We start from the raw sequence: 19,789 nt of genomic DNA, 5'->3' as shown, positions 1-19,789 counted from the left end.
TGCCTCAAAATAAAAAGTAGAAAGTGGGCAGATGGTCCTGGTTTCATTTCCCAGTATCCCCCTAAAAGAATAAAAATCTTCTACTCCAGCATATCACTGGCAGTGTTTTCCTTGTCTTCCAAACATGTACAGCCAAACTCAGTCCCCATGTTTTCTTTCATTTTACATAGATTACTGACATCCAGACAGGTATAAGCCACACAGGGAGCATTGAAGCTTGTGCAGTCCACAGAGCGTAAGTTAGAAGCAGGGTCTCCAGCTCCCAAGCCCCCTTCCCCTGTCTCTCTTTGCTTCCTCCCTCCGGGTAGGAGCTCAGTGTCTCTGTCTCTGCAGCAGCTGTTGTCATGGTAAACAAATCTCCCTCACTGGTTACTTGTTTTCTTTTTAGAATCAGCCTGGTGGTTTTTTTCCTAGAAGCATCTCTTGGAAGCCTCACAGTTAATCATGTGACAGTGCATCTTTGGCTGTGGCCTTTCTGATCTGTGCTCCATCTCCCTTGTTGCCCCTACACTTTGGCTGCTTTCACGAGCGAGCGTGTCACAGGTACTGGAGAGCTGTCGCTCCTTGGAGGGCCATTCTTTTCTTCCCCTCCTCCCCCAGTTTTACAAAGGAATCCCTGACAGGCAAAATTAGACATATGTACAGACACGATACCGTTTCAGAGAGCCCATGTAATAATTGCCATAATGATGTCATTAAGATGTCTGTCACCTCACAGTTATCACAGTTTAAATTTTTATAATGAAAACATTTACAATTTACTCCAGCAAATCTGAGTATATCATACAGTATGATTAATGGTAGTCACTGTAGTATAAGTAGATTACCAGGCTTTTTGTTTAAGATTGGGTAATATTTACCTCCGTGTGTGTGTGTGTGTGTGTGTGTGTGTGTGTGTGTGTGTGTGTGTGCAGCTTTCCCTTTTCTTGTCCATCAATGGATACTTGGGAACAAGAGTGTTAGATAAAGCCATAGCTCAGTTTTGAGCTTTTGGAAACCCGCTGCCACATTTTCCTAATTTTGTACTTATTTACCACGCATGGGACAGCAGAAGCTTGTCATCCTCCCACTTCCTTGCCAGGGATGCTTCCACTGTGAGTAGGAATTTGCACCTGAGAAAAGATATGGAAGCACATTTTTATGTTCCATTTCCCTGAGTTTTATTAACGATGAGAATGTTTAAATATTTCTTGTCTTCTTTTTTAAGAAACATATTTTTACCTTCTTTGCCTATTTTTGGTTTTGTTATTCTCTTGTCATTAAGTTTGCTTATATACTTTGGATTAATCATTCAAAATGGGTGATTTGACTCCCGCACCTTGCCATCGGTGTGCAGATGAGGGGCTGAGCAAATCTGGGGCGCCTGCATCAGCCTCCCCTTGTGTCTGGAGGACTGTGGATATCTCAGCAAGCAGGGGAGGATCGCAGGTTCCAGAGGCACTGCAGCCTGTGGTGAGTGCTCAGCGCACTCTGCCCAAAGCCCAGACTGTTTGGGACCCTCCAGGCTTCCAGGTGCAGTGAAGTGGAGAAGTGGGTTTGAGGCCTCTACATCCGCCTCCTCATCCCGGCTGCGCTTGGAGAGCTGTGGAGCTTCCAACAGGCAGGTGGGCGCACAGTGTCCCTGAGGCCCAGCTTATCTGGAACTGCAGAGTTCTGAACAGGCAGAGGAGGGCCATTGGTTCTGCAGGCCCAGTGGCTTGAGGTAACGGGGTGCCAGAGTCTCAGGAGCTGCAAACATAGAAGGGGATTTCCAACAGACCCTGAGGAAGCTTTCAAATAACACTTGAAATACAGAAATATAGGAAAATGACAAAACGAAAGACGAAATTACAACCTCAAACCTCCAGCCCATCTCAAGAAACCCTAGGAGCAATGTATATAGAAGAAAATATATGCCATTCACCTCAAATATCAGACACAATAGCTACTGAAATTAACAAGCAACTCCAGGAAGCTTTAAAGAAATTCAAACTCAAAATAATCTCCCAGGTAAAAGAAGAAATTATAAAAGAAATGAAAGAGATTCTGAATATATCTAAAGAAAACACAGATAAAAAAATTGGAAGAACTAAACAAAAAGATAGAATCCCTAGACGAGCAATATAAGAAACAAACAGAATACATAATGCAGATGCACAGATATACAGGAAATAAAAAACTCCACTGAAAGTTGTAAAAACCACCTTAATGAAAGTGAAGATAGAATTTCAGACCTTGAAGACAGGATTGCAGCTAGTGAACAGGAAAGGAAAGATCTTTTAAAAATAGCAAGGAATCAGGAAACAACAATTCAACAACTGCAAGATGATGCAAAGAAAAATAACATAAGAATGATAGGGATTAATGAAAAAGAAGGAGACAACATAAAGGATGTCAAGAGGATATTGAGAGAAGTAATAGCTGAAAACTTCCCAAGCATGAGATCAGAAACCGACATCAGGATCAGGGAAGCATATAGAACTCCAAATAGTCATAACCAAAATAAAACTACACCCAGACATATAATAATCACCATCCCAGAAATCCAACACAAGAATAGATTATTAAAAGCTGTCAGAGAGAAAAGACAGATCACTTATGAAGGAAAACCTATCACAATCACAACAGACTTCTCAGCACAAACAATAAAGTCAAGAAGAGCATGGAGTGAAGTATTCCAGATCCTAAAGCAAAATGATTTCCAACCTAGACTGATGTATCCTGAAAAACTATCATTCAAAATTGATGGTGAAATACAATACTTCCATGACAAAGGACAGCTGAAGAACTTCATGAACACCAAACTGACCCTGCAAAAAAATATTGAAATACAGTTTAGATACACAAAGGAAAAAGCCACTAAGCAAAGCAGATAATTAAACACAACAAAAAGATAAAGATGCAACAGCAGAGAGATAACATGTCAACAATAAATCAGCATTTAACAGTAATAACCATTAATGTAAATGGTCTCAATGCACCAATCAAAAGAAACAGACTAGCAGAATGGATCAAGAAACAAAATCCAACCATATGCTGTTTACAGGAAACCCAGCTAAACCAGAAGGATACTCACAGACTGAAAGTCAAAGGATGGAAAACAATACTTCATGCAGCAGGAATCCAAAAAAGGCAAGAATAGCCATTCTGTTTGCAGACAATGTGAACTTTAAACCAACAATGACCATAAAGGACAAAGAAGGTCACTACATACTCGTAAGGGGAAAACTCCAAGAGGAAGAGATAACTATCTTAAATATATATGCACCAAACTCCAGAGCACCCAGTTATATAAAACAACTAAATGAAAACTCAAATTATCAGTAACACAATTGTAACAGGAGACCTCAATATGCCATTGACACCAAGAGACAGATCAACCAGACAGAAAATGAGCAAAGAAATAACAGAACTGAATCACATCTGCGAACAAATGGATTTGATAGACATATACAGAATGTTCCACCCAGCAACATCAGAATACACATTCCTCTCAGCAGTACATGGATCATTCTCTAAAATAGACCATATATTGGCTCACAGAACATATTTAAACAAATGCAAAAGAGTTGAAATCATCTCTTGCATGTTATCGGATCATAGCACTCTGAAATTAGAAATTAATGATAAAAGATACTGCAAAAATCACGCAAACACATGGAAACTGAATAACACACTCTTGAGTAATCAGTGAGTCACAGAAGAAATTAAAGAAGGAATTAAACAATACCTAAAAGAAAATGAAAATGCAGATACAACTTACCGGACTGTGGGATGCAATGAAAGCCGTCCTGAGAGGAAAATTTATTGCACTGAGTTCCCACATCAGGAAAACAGAACGAATACAAATAAATAACTTGATGCTACACCTCAAACAGCTAGAAAAAGAAGAGCAAGTCAAGCCCAAAGCCAAAAGAAGAGAGGATTATAAAAATCAGAGCAGAAATCAATGCAATAGAGACTAAGAAAACAATCCAAAGAATCAACGAATCAAAGAGTTGGTTCTTTGAAAGAATAAATAAAATCGATAAGCCCCTAGCCAGCCTTATTTTAAAAAGGGAAGAAAAAGCTCAACTTCATGCAATAAGAAATGAAAAAGGTGAAATCACTACAGACTCAATAGAAATACAGAAGATCATCAACACCTATTTCGAAAACCTCTACTCTCAAAAGTTTGATAACACAGAAGAAATAGACAGACCTTAGAAACATATGAAGTACCAAAGCTAGATCAAGAGGATGTAAAACTGTTGAATAACCCAATCTCTGTTAATGAAATTGCAAATGTAATTAAGTCCTTACCTACAAAGAAGAGGCCAGGCCCAGATGGATTCACTGCACAATTCTACAATAAATACAAAGAAGACCTAATGCCTACACTCCTCAAACTATTCCATGAAATTGAAGGGAAGCAATCCTTCCCAAGTCATTCCTGGAAGCAAATATTACTCTAGTACCAAAACCTGAGAAAAACCCAACTAAAAAAGAGAACTATAGACCGATCTTCCTAATGAATACAGATGCAAAAATCCTCAATAAAATATTGGCAAATAGGATGCAGCAAATCATCAAGAAGATTATACACCATGACCAAGTGGGATTCATCCCAGGAATGCAAGGATGGTTCAACATACGTAAATCAATAAATGTAATCCACCATATCAATAAAGCCAAAAGTAAGAATCACATGATCATTTCTATAGACGCAGAAAAAGCCTTCGATAAGGTCCAACATTTATTCATGATAAGAACTTTACAGAAAATTGGAATAGATGGTCTTTACCTCAATATAATAAAGGCCATTTATGACAAACCAACAGCCAGCATCATACTAAATGGCCAAAAATTGAAAGCCTTTACTTTAAAATCAGGCACAAGACAAGGATGTCCTTTGTCACCACTCCTATTTAATATAGTACTGGAAGTACTAGCCAGAACAATTAGGCAAGAGAGAGAAATAAAAGGGGTAAAGATAAGAAAAGAAGAAGTTAAATTATCATTGTTTGCAGATGACATGATACTCTACATAGAAGACCCCCTAAACTCCATTGAAAGACTCTTAGATACAATAAATAAATTCAGTAATGTGGCTGGATACAAAATCAATACTCAGAAATCAATAGCATTCCTATACACAAACAACAAAATCACAGAGAGGGAAATAAGAGAAACTACACTCTTCACATTAGCAAGCAAAAAAATGAAATATTTAGGAATTACTCTTACGAAAGAAAGACTTATACAGTGAAAATTATAATACACTGAAAAAAGAAATTGAAGATGATCTCAGAAAATGGAAAGACATTCCTTGCTCATGGATAGGAAGAACAAACATTGTGAAAATGGCCATTCTCCCAAAATTGTTATACAGATTCAATGCATTCCCAATAAAAATACCATCAACATACCTTATAGATCTACAGAAATCACTCCTAAATTTCATCTGGAACCAGAAGAGACCTAGAATAGCAAAGGCAATTCTAAGCAGCAAAGGCAAAGCAGGAGGCATCACAATCCCTGACTTGAAGTTATACTACAAAGCAACAGTAGTAAAATCAACATGGTATTGGAATCAAAACAGAGCCGAAGATCAATGGAATAGATTAGAAGACACAACCACAACTACAAACACAGTCAACCACCTTTTCTTTGATAAAGGAGCCAAGCAGGTTCACTGGAAGAACAACAGCCTCTTTAATAAATGGTGCTGGAAAAACTGGCTCTCCATTTGCCGAAAACTAAAGCTAGACCCATGTCTATCACCATGTACTAAATTAAAATCTAAATGGGTCAAAGATCTGAATATCAAAACAGAAACACTAAATCTATTGGAAGACAAATTGGGTAGAAACCTTGAAGACATAGGAGTAGGTAGAGAATTCATGAACAGGACTCAAACTGCACGGGGAAATACTTCCCAGAGTCAATAACTGGGACCAGTTCTTATTAAAAAGTTTCTGCATGTCAAAAGAAATCTCTAGCATAGTGAAGAGAAAACCCACAACCTGGGAAAATATTTTAGTGAACTCTCTCTCAGACAAGGGACTCTTGTCTAAAACATATAAAGAATTAAAAAAACTTAGACCCCCAAAATTCAAATATCCAGTCCAAAAATGGGCATCTGAGATGAATACACACTTCTCAGATGAAGAAATGGAAATGGCAAATAAATACATGAAAAAATGTTCATCATCATTGGTCATTAGAGAAATGCAAATTAAAACCACACTGAGATACCATCTCACTCCTGAAAGAATGGCCAGGATCAAGAAAACCAACAACAACAAATGCTGGAGAGGCTGTGGGGAAAAAGGAACTCTCGTACACTGTTGGTGGGAGTGTAGACTGGTCCAACCTTTGTGGAGGTCAGTCTGGAGATTTCTCAAAAAGCTGGGATTGGAAGTCCCATTTATTCCAGCTATTCCACTTCTAGGCATATTCCCAGAAGAACTGAAAGCATCATACCACAGTGATATATGTGCACCTATGTTTATAGCAGCACAATTTGTAATCGCCAGATCTTGGAAACAACACAAGTGTCCATCAACTGAGGAATGGATAAGAAAGTCGTGGTATTTCTATACAATGGAGTATTATTCAGCTATAAAGAAGGATCACATTGAGATATTTATCAATAAATGGACGCAGCTTGAGACCATACTCATAAGTGAAATAAATCAATCTCGCATGTGTGAATATCGAATAGTTTCCCTAATGTAAGTAATGATTCAAATATATAAAAATATGTGGTACTCATGATTCCCCATTATGTGGCCTTGAAGCCTTATAAAGTTCTCACTTATTAATTGGAAAGGCTTTGTTCTGGCCTTCTTGATATGGAAATATTTGAAGCTATAGTATATGAATTTTTATTCAAATATTTCAAGGAAAAAGACAGACACTATGGTTACTACTATTAAGTTGGATTATTTGGTGGTGAAGCACTAGGTTGCTGAAACAGTCATGCTTTGACCTGTATTGTTATATTGTTATGTCCTGTTTTATCTCAATCTCTCCCTTATTCATTAAAAAATTATTTAGTTATTTCTTATGTTTTTTTAATTATGGGGAAAAATTTTAAAAATTAGCAAGTTACATAATAGTAACTTTTTTGATTTCCTATTAACTTGTTTTGAAGTCCTGTAATACTCCCACGATCTTGTTTTGACTGATTAGACTCTGTTCCGTTCTGTACGATAGTATCAAGTTTGAGGGTATAGGCAACTACTTTGAAGGCCATAAGATTCACTAAGATGCCCATTCTGGTTTGACTATTGTCTCCTTTGGAAGTCCTGTAATGTTTACAATGCTTAAGTTTTATTGGTCTTGTTCTCTACTGTTTTGTCCAACTTTATAATATCTAATGAGATAGACAATTCTTTTTAAGGAAACAAGAGGCATTGTTGATAACCATTGTTGATAACCTTGTACTCTGTTTTACATCATGTGCTATGTCTATCCTTGGTTTTGACTGACAGCTTTGTTTTGCCATATTTGACTTTATTCTCTCCCCCCAAAAAAGTAATAAGAACTAAGGAGTAATAAAACCCAAAATGTGTAAATTTTGTTGTAAAAAAGAGAGGGAAAAAAAAGTGCTCTAAAGGATACAACAGCAAGTGTGTTTAGGGGTGTTAAATAGCTGACTATATTAATGTTTTTGGTTGGATCATTGAACACAACTGTTTGCAGTCTCACTGTTTGAATGTCCACTTTGTATGCTTTGATACTGTGATTTGAGCAACTATCTCTAAGATGATAATATGTAATCTATTAACTGGTGATTTCTTACTGTTTTTTTTTTTTTTTTTTTTTGTAGTTCTGTATTACTTGTACCCTTACACCGCTTTGTTTTGTTTTGTTTTTTTCTCTTTTTCCTTTTAAATAAAATTTAAAGAAACACAAAAACCAAAAATGGGTGATTTGCAAACATCGTCTCCTGTTTCATATGGGACCTGCTTACTCTGCTTATTGTTTCCTTTGCTGCTCTGAAGATCTTTACTTTGATGCTATGAAGTTTGCCTTATTTTGCTTTTTTTGCCTGTGACTTTATAATAAAATCAAAAGGTCACTGGTTCAGAATCTTTAGATCATTTTAGAACAGTTTAAATAATAATCCTTCTAATACATGTACGTGGGAAATCTTTCCATATTTTTGTATGTTCTTCAACTTCTTTTATTAGTGCTTTATGATTTTTAGGATGTCTTTCAACACTTTCGTTAAATTTACAGTTTCTGAATTTTTTAGATACTTTGATACTAGTGTAAAAAACAACCCACTTTGGTATACAGATTTCATATCCTTCAAATCGACTGAACTCATTTGTTAGTATTGATCGTGTTGTTTCATAGAGCCTTTAAAGGTGGGAGTCTACGTGTGGGACCATCTTATCTCCAAGCAGAGCCATTTTTACTTCAATTCCAATGCCATTTTCTTTTACTTTTTTTCTTTTGCCTGTGTGGTTAGATTTGAACATCTGATTATACAGAATACATTGGGCAACAGTGATACTGTACTTTTCCTGATTGCATGGGTCACCATTTGGTTGCTGGGATAAAATTCCTGACATGCGTGACTTAGAGGAGAAAATTTTTGCCCTTGGGTCCAAAGTTTTTGCCCAGGGTTGGCTGGGGATCCAGGGCAAAACCTCATGTGGGAGGGGATGGCACAGAAAAGTGGCTAAACTCCTGGGATCTGGGAAGCAGAGGGCATGGGAAGAGCCTAGAAGAGAGCAAGGGGCAGGGGACGGAGAGTACCCATCCACAGGCCTCCTTTCTCCACCTCCAAATAAGCATGGTCAACTGCGACCCTCTCTGTGAGATCATCAGTTCAGGAAGACAGCGCCTTGAGGATCCTGCCACCTCTCCGGCCCTCCCTGGGCATCACACCATGGGTGAGCAGGTCCCCATGTGCCAGTCTCTGGGCAGCGTGTCACTGGAAGAAGCGTGAGCTTTAAAGGCCATGCTTTTGGCATGGGCATTGCAGGAAGTAACGTCAGCTGTGGATTTGCCATGTGAGACTGTGTTTGTGCCAAAGCGTCTTCCTTCCTTCCTGTTCATTTGAAAGTGTACTTTCCATTTGTGTGTACTTATGCTACTGATTTTGGTATTTTGATTTTGTTTCCTGAGAATCTGCTGAATTTATTAGTTCTCATAACTTTTGTAGGAATTTTGGGAATATGTATATGCGCATTTCTTTTATAGCTCTACCTGGGATTTCTAGAACTATGTTGAAGAGAAGAAAATAGACCTGCTTGACTTGTTTCAGATATTATACATAAAGTTTTCAGCTTTCTGCCACTCCGTGTGAAGTTAGCACTGATAATCACAAATGACACACACGTATGTGTAGATTTATGTATGTATATGTGTGTGTACTTGCTTATGTGTTATTATGTCAATGTATTCTATTTCTCTACCTAACGTTCAGCATTTTTATTACAAAAACAGTGAATTTTACCATTGTTTTTCAACTTGCTGAGACAATCATTTGCCTTTTGTCGTTTTTTTTTTTAAGGTCCTGTGTCAAGTTTATTGATTTGGATATATGGAATGATCCTGGTTTTTGGTTGATGAATCCCATTTGATCATGTTGATTCAAAATTTTAATGTTAGTTGTATTTGGTTTATTAGTATTTTAGGGGAGAGGGGGTTCCTATTCAACATTATTGGCATTTTCTGTTATTAGGTATTAGGATAAAGCTGTTGGCCTCAAGGAATGTGTTTGGAGGGATTTATCCCTCTTCTATCATGGGGAATAACAAGTAGCATTGGAATTAGTTCATTAAATGTTCAGTACAATTCATCATGAAGCCATCTTGTGCTGAGCTTTTCTTTGGCAGAAGGCTTCTTACTCTCTCTTGCTCCATTTTCTTGATCTGCCAAGGTTTTTATTTCTTAATGATTCAGTTTGTTGATTGCTTCCACATCATCAAATTTGTTGGCACACATTTGCTTGTAATACTTAACATCTAATGGTTCTTTGGATTTTCATGGTATCAGTTTCAGTACTACCATTTCATATCAGATTGCTATGAATTTTCTCTTTTTATTACTTTGGTAAGATAAGAAACACCATTGACTGAACACTTTTAAAAATAGTTTTGATTGCATAGTCCTTTATTTTGTAGATACCGTATAGTTTTTCTTAAATATTAATTTCATTTATTTCTGCTCTATTCTATGCTATTATTTTCTGTCTACTAATTTTGGGATTGGTTTGTACTTGTTTTTGTAAAAGTTTCAGGAAATTGGAATGAATAGAGATATCTTTTAGCAAAATCCAAAAAAATATAGGGACCAAAAGTAAAAATAGATTCATTGAATCACGTTGAATTAAAAGCTTCTGCACAGCAAAAAAAGCAAGTGGCAGAGACAAAGCATGAATATCTTATGTGTACAAGGAACCACAAAAAGTCACTTGCAAAAAATAAGTTGTAGAATTAAAAAATAGCAATAGATGTAAATAGATATTTCCTTAAAGAAGACATGCATATGAGCAAGAAGTAGTCTCACTAATAACAAGAAAAATGCAAAACAAAATCACAATGAGATATCACTATTATTCAAATTACTCAAAGAAACAAGCAGTAGTAATGATGTTGTGGAATATCATTACACTCTTACTATACTATCATACACTGTCCGTGCACTATCAGTAGGAATATAAATGAGCAAGAACATCATGCAAAGCAGTATGAGTCCTCTCAGAAAATTAAAAGTAGAACTATCATGTGATTCAGCAGTATTACTACTGGGTATATACGTGAGATTTAAAACTTTATGTTTCAACTTTGAGCTAGTAATCATTTTTCAAGAATAGTAAGCAAACTTTTCCTCATAACTATAGCTTGTTTTAATCCATAGGGATATCCAATGTGTATCCTATATGATACATTTTACAATGTATTTTATAATACATTTTAATCTCAGCATTCTAATGAAAGATATCCACAAGGCATAGCCTTCAGCAACTCAGAGTGTTTTATCATATCATTGTTACTCAGTTAAATATTTCAGAAAATGAGTTTATACTAATGTGAACTTTAAAGAGTTTAGCTTTAAGTAATGTATACAATGAAAGCATCAAAATATAAAAAAATCACAGAGGAATGTAGGTTGAAGCACAATATTCTTTTATTGTGGAACAAATGCTTTCTGTTGAAAGAGTACAATTACTTAAAAGAGTAACATTTTTTCAGCTTTATAAAGAAGTAATGTTAAAAAGCAAAAATGGATTGATACTTTGGAAAACCATGATTTTTCCATACTGGAATAGAAATTGATCTCAAAAGCACACAAACTATGGGAATTCTAGATGTTCATACTTAAGGAAGGAGTAAGTACTTTTACTAATGCCTTTGTTCATGACTGAGTCCTTAGAAGAAATGATCTGTTCACCAAGAATTAAAATATTCCATCCTGTTAAGAAAACTTTATACCATTTTCAGGACATGTAAAGTATGTGGTAGGATAATTCATTACAAAATGACAAGCAGAAAAACATTTTTAATTGCTCTTATGCTGTATTATTCAACTTTCCTGTTTGGAGAAATTTCCTAATACACAAAAGTTACAAGAGGAAATATTTGTTATTTCACAGGAATCATTGTATTGTTGGCTGGGACCAAGGCATGAACTTTAGGGTGGGAGCAAAGGCATGAGAAGGCTGGTTAGTTCACGATGACTAAGAAGAGAAGGGGTACAGCACCAGAAAAGAAGGGACCTAGAAGCACATATAGTACCCTACAGCTCACAACCCACACAGACACGCTTTCCTAATTGTCTAGGCAGCAACCATGCTAGAAAGCTAGCATAATCATTCCATCACCTCCTGCCCCTTATCACCTTGATACACAAATACTTCCCCTTAAGCAATATTTAATCTCCATAGAAGTGCAATACAGTAATAGGTTGATAATTCTACCTACCATGATACAACTGTCTGGAGTACAACTGAACATGAAATAAACCATTCTCAAGAAATATCAGTAGTTCCAACATTATCATTAAGTCCAGAAGAAAGCCTTCTTTGAGAGTCTAGCTGTGACCCCTGTGAAAACAAGCACAACAAAGAAGTATGATGGTGCAGGATAAACATTTCATTCCAAAAGAGTAGGGTGGGTGATGAGAAAAGAACAGGACCAAAGTGTACTACCACACAGTAGGTTAAACACGAAGTTCTTCAGCTCTATACCCAGCTTCCAATGTGCTAGCGGTGACGTGAGTCGTGGAGGATTTGCACAGCCCCACTCCTTCCTGTGGACTTACTGAGTGCTGTCCATGTGGCTAAGTTTTTGGCTGACTCCACTCAGAGCCTGCTGTTTCCCTTGGTAGACATCCATGTCCTTAGCATCTCCAAATTCCTGAGGTTTCTGCTGCATCTTCATTTTTATTTCCACAGCTTGACGGCTGTCCTTTTCCCTGGTACTCCTTTCCTGGCTGCCCAGGCTTTCCTCAGATATTTGGGTGGAAACCTCTCTGACCCAATTCTTGTGTTCTGCATGCTGATAAAACCATGTTACTGTCTCCAAGGTACACAGTCGTAGAAACCATCTTCATATCCATACAGACCATAGCTGCAGTCATCCCTTAGCACAGTGAAATGGATACTGGGGAAGTTATTCTTATCCAGGTTCCCTTATTCAGCAAGGTTTTAGGGTGCCCTTTTCAAATGAAGGCTTGACATATTTGTGCCTTTGAACCTGCAGTTGGTGTGGAATTTCTGATTTCTGAAATGCACTTGTAGCATCTTCCTTTCTTTTTTCTGGAGAATGTAGTTGCTCTAATTTTAATGGCACTAATATCATTAGCTATCATACTACCTTTGGTCCTAACTTTACCAGTGGTCCTTTTCAAGCTAAAATTGACCACTTTCAAATTTTTCTGTTGGTTTTTTCCTAATCCTCACTTCAAAATTTTGGCTGAGAGCAGCTGGTAACATCTATGCCACAATGTGGAGTATCATGAAGTTTCCTCCACCCCGAGTCTCTCGCAACATCTTAGGACATGGGCAAATTGTAAGTGGTAACTTTTTCCAGGATGAACCAAAATGTGTAATAGGTATTGTGAAATAGGAAAAAAATGTTCAAGTTGGGAGAGATACAAGGGAGGATGAAGGGGAAAGGAAAGAACAAAAAAGTAAAAAATGAGAAAAGAAGGAAAAATGAAACAAAGCTTTTGTAAACAAGGAAGAAAAGAGGGACTGAAGGGTGGGTAGGGACATGGGAAAAAAGAAAAATAAGTTATATCATGTACAGGTACAAATGCTCTATGATGAATGTAATCATCATGCATATCTAAAATGTACCAATAAAATCTCATTGGACACAAAAAAAAAAGAAAAAAGAATTTAATACACATGGCACCTAATCCAATTGCCAGGCGAGTCCTTGTACCCAGTTGAATTCTACTGAGCCTGGCCTTTACTGTCTGCATTTTTATCAGTGTTCTCATCTTTGGGGGCTTTCACAGAATTACCCATCAGACATTCCAGGATTTATCTAGAGTTCATATCCAAACATTTCCAAACACCTCACACAACCAATTTCCAAAGCATCTGAATTAAATGGTCAGGTATAGTTACAGCAACAAGTCTACCCTTGGTAATAATTTCCTGTATTACTCAACTTTCTCAATCCTGGGATGAATAATTTAGCAGTTTAGAGGAGGAAAGGTTCACTTGGACACCAGTATCAAGATGCAGTCCATGCTTATCTGGTTCCAAAGAAAGATTACCATGGTGCAAGGGCATGGCAAAACAAAACTTCTTAATTTACAGCGGCCTAAAAACAAAGCAGGGGAATAGTACAGAGAAGAAGGGGTTACGTAAAATAACCATGTTCACATTGCCATGACCCAGCCCGATCCAGAAGTGTGTTTTGCTAATCCCATGCTAACCAAGTTGACACAACTAATCAACCTTACATATTAAATTTACATTGAGTTTTTCTCCTTCCTCTTTTCTTCATCCTTCTTCTTTTATTTCTGCTTGTCTTTCTATTTCAACTAATAACACTAGGTGTGAGGTATTATGTTGTTTTGACTAATTAAAAATGTTGTAGACTGTGTCAATCCTGAGAAATGTGAGAGATTAGCCTTGTCCTGTGTCTGTTGCACATGTGGTGCATGTGGTCTTTTCTGATGCTGAAGTGTAAGGTTGTGCCTTAGGTAGAGCTCTCCCTGCTGCTGAGTGTGAGGACCATTGGTATTAATTTCTTGCACTTGGTATAAAGCATTCAGATAGAGAGCTCTTGAAACTCCTGCATAGCATGTATGTGGGATAATAGCCAGGACACAACACATTTTCCTGTTCTTAGAGGATAAAAATATCTAAGATGTATAGATATTCTTTCTTATTCTAGTATAGTTTAGAAGAACAAGTAAATGGAACATATGTGTTGAGAGGTTTGCTAGGTATCACTTGGAAAGAGAGCCCATCATTGGGAATTGCTCAGCTCTGATTTATCGCTATTAGTCTGGAAGTATGAGAAACATATCTGAGGCCTGGAAGTATAGCTACTGACCTACCTGTCATGTCTTTGCTATGGTTGTGAAGATGGAGAAAAAGATAAAATAATGAAAGGGGGTATTTAAAAATCACATTTAGGATATCTTTACATATCTTCCCAGGGAATTTCCAAATGCAGTGGCAGCCTGGATCGAAGAACAGCAGTCATAGGAGAGGAACCCAGAGACAGTGCTCAGGAGTGCAATGTTAGGTGCCCACCAAGGAGTGAGATGCTGCAGGGTATCGGCCCCAATCCTTTTCTCCTGCAAAGCTGTGGTTACTGCATACATTTGTTCATTACACACACACCACACCCAGAGCTATTTGTACATATTTTCATATGTTTTGCATTATAGTTTATTTAAAAACTGACAATTATGAAACACAAATGAATTATATTTTTATAACTCAGAAGTAATTATACAACTCAGAAATAATTTGTATAACTCAGAAAATTAGCATTTTTTGTATTTTAATATATTGCAATTATCTTGTATTTTGCTTATTTTTTAACCTAAAATTGTCATAGGCATTGCATATATATCTAAACTTTTTATACTTATCATTTTAGCTACAGTGTATTCAAAAATCTTTGGAAGGGTAGTTTCAGTGTTTAGCCATTCTTTTCCATATATGAGCGCTTTGATGTGTCTCCTTTCTCAGGTGTTTTTCATTTAAACATTTCCCCTTATTCTTTTCCTTCCTTCCTTCCTCCTGCCCATCTATGCATTTGTTCATTCATTTGTTCATTCATTCATTTATTCTTTTTGCTTTCTTTTAGATTCTTTGTTCTTATTTTAACTGGAACTCAATCAACACTTGATGCTATGGCTAGAGTTTTTTGGGGGTTGACAGGACTTATTTCATAAAATGTTAATGACTTTTAATTTTAGATGTTGAAGATCATCATGAAAGAGAGAAATTCATGATGATAACATCTCTGAAGAGGAATCCTCCAGTCAACTTTGTGTAGACACATAATTGAGCATGAGTGTGTGCATGTTAGTTTGTGTGTATGTGTATGCACACACATTTTTGTGTGCAAGTTTATACGTGTATATGTGTTCAAGGCCGTATGTACCTCTTTGAACATGAGATAGACTGGTGGTTTGGTAATGTCATTTAGTTGATAACTGAGCTTGAGACAGAGATGAGTATCTGCACTAAACTGAAGTCCTACCATGTATTCCCAGGGCAGCAGCACTAGTGACATGGCCTCATGGTTTGGATTCAATGGGACCTCAGGTGCTCTGAGGTCTGCCTTGAAAGGAAGGGGAGGAGGAGCCCTATGCCCGACCTGAGTGACTGTCCTAGAGACCTTTGCTCTGCACACTGTGTTCTCAGTCACTTATTGTGTGGGTGCCCACTGAACTCACAAAGGAGCGGCAGCAGCCCCTCCCCCACCTTGTGAAGCTGCAGAGCTGAGCAGGAAGCACAGCGTTTCCTGGAGCTCAGGTGGGAAAGTGAGGACCATGACAGGGACAGCAGAGGCACTGGACAGAGCAGCCAGGACAGGGTACTGCCTTGGTGGGCCTGGGAGGTTGTAAAGCTCCCATGTGAACTACACTGGAGAATCACAAAAAGCCTTTGGTTGTACTTTATCTTTTAAAAGCTTCTCCAAATGTACCATTTCATTTCTACCAGAGTTGAAGGAACAAGTTTCAAAGAAAAAAAATGAGTAATTGAGTCTTTCTTTCATTTAACTGAAAATACATTTTTACAGCTTAAAATTTTAATACAAATATGCTTCCTTTTCTGTGATTTAAAGAAAGTTTTGGCAGAAAACTAGTTTGCTCATATATTTAAGCAATGAAAAAATTGAATATATATTTACACGTGTACAAATCTCTAAATGGTAAATTGAAAAAAATCTGTATTCCATGTTTTTTACACTTCAGGAGACCACCCCAATCACTAGTGCAGACTAAGCTACACCCTAACCCTCAAAATTAGATTGCTACAGAAATCAATTCTATATTTAGTTATTAATTATTAACTATTTGATAGACAATAGTTTTTTCCTTAAGAGTAGTCTTTCCTTGTTTCTAATCAATTGATATATTTTTAAGAATTACGTGAAAATACAGTCAAAGCTTAGTATAGTATAAAGTCTTAGATCTACGTCAAATGCAGAGTTCCTGTTATTTTCTGCAGATTTTACCTTTAGATTTTCTTTAGATTTTACCTAAAGCAAAAGGAACACTTGTAATGCACTGTAATGTCTTTCTACGGTAAAACAATATTCTGATTTGCTTTTGATCTCTATTTCCTCTCAAGGCAACCTTTCTTTGACCTAACTGTCCCACTGAAGATAGGGTTTCAATTGCAGCTTGCAGAAATGGAACGTGAATTCCAGTGTCAGCTCGTGACTGCTTTGAAGGAGACAGTGTGGCCAGCAGGAGAGCTCTGCTAGGTCAGCTTGATGTGTGCTTACTGTTCTCACCATGTGTGTGACTGGTAGGGAAGGGGAAAAGGGGTGTGTCCTTTTCGGAAATATGTGGCTTAACATTTCACTTGGCCTTTTTGTTTTTGGTAGTGCTGGAGATTGAACCCAAGACTTGGTACATGTTGAGGCGAGAACTCTATCACTAAGCCACGTCCCCAGCCCTGCTCAGCCTTTCCGAGGATAAGATGCACAGAAACTTAATGGACTTCTGTTAGCAAGGTCCATGCCCAGGCACTAAGACACCGATATGATCTGGGTTCCTCTCCTGACCTGTTTCTCTCCACTACCTCCTGTCATCATGCTTATAGTACAGCACGGAAAGCCACCTCTGGCCATGGTTTACAGGTTTACAACAGGTCACGTGATGTCCAAAGTCCCTATAGGAAAAGCACAAGGGTGCATCACTTGCTTTGAGCAAGGAGTCTGCTCTACGGCGTTGGTGTCTGAATTGTCTAGTATTTCACAAGCATATACAGCTGACTCTGAAATCCTACTGATTTTTAGGTCAGTGTATTGTATATACAACACTAAAAGCAAATGGCATAAATAAACTTTCAAACTTCTTTGCATCACCAAAGATATAAGAAAATGCATTCCGTTCTATTATCATTTAGCAAAATTTCTATTTATACTCAGTGAGCTCAAACTTGTCCAGATTCTGTTTTCAGAGTACATGTTTTTAATGGATGAGACATGAAGTATTATATTCATATCTATACGTCTTCTCAATGAACTATACACAGAATACATTTTAGTTATTGAAATAATATTAAGCTGGCATTAATCTTTGCAAGAGGAGTCTGAAATCAGTTTCTTTAGCACTGAAAAACACTTACATAAATTTTCAGATTTTATAACATAAATAATTCCCTTACAGAAATATCACCTTGTATCCAGTAGTCCACTGCTGTGTTCAAGGGGAAAAGTTGTATGTTCTTAACCCAGCATACCCCTGAAGTATCAAAGCAAAACTACTACATTCAAACCACATTCAAATGTCAGCCTGGGCTTCTCATTGCCATAAGAGTAAAACTAGAGAACAACTTCCATATATGAATTTTAATGCGATTCAACATAAGCAGGTAAACCAGTTCATAAAACCTTTCTGTTGCTCAGTGATGTATCTGTTCAACCGCTGTGTTCCTTTGCCTCTTGTTTTGAGGATGTTTGTTCAGGCATATATAAATGAATATTCCTGTAAAACTATGGTCACAGCAATGATCCATGCTCTTCCACGTTCACAGTGAAGTCTTTCACTGGACTTTGAATTGCCAGACTGTGAGCTACTGGGTGCTGAGCCACTGGGTGCTGAGCGGCTGGATTGTATGCCTCTGGACACAGGACGGAATGTGGGGGGAGGCGGAGGCTCTTTACCACATCTTGGAAGAGCCGGCTGCCAAGTGCTGTTAGCCTCACACACAACCATATTGTGTCCTTGAAGGAAGAAGCCTTCGAGGCAGGCGAATGTGACCGTGCTTTTGTAGTAATGCTTTGCGCTGAAGCCTGATGTCTGTCTTCCATTTGGGACCGTTGGGTAGGGGCATTTGACCACCTTACACTCAGGGGGGTCACCACTCCACAGGTTTCTGCCAATGCAGTGAAGCTTGGCCTCCCCGATAAGTGAAAATGGATCGGGTCCAGTATTGCTATTGCAGGTATATGTGACAACATCAAGATATTCAAACTCCTCTTGGTCAGTTGAGTAGCCTCCATTTGTTATTTCCGGAGGTGGTTGACACAAAAGCTTCTGACATGATGGGTCTTCCTCACTCCACTCTACACTGGATCCCTTGACCAGACAATGGAGAGTTTCAGCTCCAACTAAGTAGAAACCGTTATTACAAACAAATTGAATTTGCGTTCCAAGCTCGTAACTTCCATTGAGGACGTTCACTTGCCCATTCAGTGGGTCCCTTGGAGTTGAACATGATCTTTTACGGCATGCATCACTGGAAATGGGTGGCCAATTATTGTCTGCACCACAAATAGTAAAGATGGTTTCAGAAACCACTTTCTGGTACCCTGGTTTGCACTTATACACCACTCGCTCCCCGACATCGTAGGTGAGTTTGGCGGGTCCAGAAATCTCCATGTTGGGAAATGTTGGAGGATCACCACAGGCAGCAAAGCTTGGAGAAGGCAGAAGGCCCAGGTCCAGCAGCAGGAACCAGAGGAAGGCCTGGGAGGGAAGGAGGCTGTCGTGGTGCTGGGGACACGCCATGAGCAGCAGGACCAGCAGAACCTGCGAACATGGCACAGGGCAGACCCTGCTGAGTGTGGGTATCACCGCCACAGTGCTGAGCTGAGGCTCAGGGAGGGCCTGGAGGATATAGCACGGATGGGTGTGGCCAGGCTCCGCCCAGGAGGATATCACAAGAGCAAGAGCAGGGTCAGGTACTGAGCCTGGGCCTGCATTGTTGATGTAACCTCTTGGGGGAGCTGAACTCACCCACCTGTGTGTGCTCCCTGCCTGCATCCTGGTGGTTCTCTTCAGCATGGAGCCCGGGATGAGACAGGACCAGGTGGCCCAGCAGGGTTTGCCTGGAACAGATCTCTGGGCAAATGGGTGTGGGCCAGCAGTGTGGTGGAAGAGCCCAGAGAGCCCGGTGAGGACCTGGAAAGCCTTTTTCTGTCCTATCCTTGTTTCTCCTTACGGCAAATTTTAAGAGCAGCAAAATAGCTTGCATTTTTTCATCAAGCAGTTATAGCTCAGCACATGGAAAAATGGTTTCCACTGCCCCCCGCCCCAGACTGTGCTCTCTCATTTACCTAACAGCGGTCAGATCAGCAGCCTGCCCATCGTCTCATCCTCCTGGGTGAGTTTTCTACTGCTCTGCACGTGCGGAGTCTGTTTACAC

The 19,789-nt window shown here is 38.5% G+C and overlaps 1 protein-coding gene across 1 annotated transcript; it reads right to left on the bottom strand.

Moving 5' to 3' along the window:
• Positions 1-17,733: 17,733 nt before the first annotated feature.
• Positions 17,734-19,272, bottom strand: LOC100731981 (membrane cofactor protein-like). Its single transcript, XM_003479739.2, has one exon. It carries the CDS (start codon positions 19,150-19,152, stop codon positions 18,103-18,105), a length of 1,050 nt encoding a protein of 349 aa, XP_003479787.1. The 5' UTR covers positions 19,153-19,272; the 3' UTR covers positions 17,734-18,102.
• Positions 19,273-19,789: the final 517 nt, after the last annotated feature.

Source organism: Cavia porcellus, unplaced genomic scaffold (assembly GCF_034190915.1).
Source record: "Cavia porcellus strain 051 isolate PalLab524CR breed Dunkin Hartley unplaced genomic scaffold, mCavPor4.1 scaffold_24, whole genome shotgun sequence".
In the NCBI taxonomy this organism is placed as follows: domain Eukaryota; kingdom Metazoa; phylum Chordata; class Mammalia; order Rodentia; family Caviidae; genus Cavia; species Cavia porcellus.
This window is presented reverse-complemented; position numbering and strand designations above follow the sequence as displayed.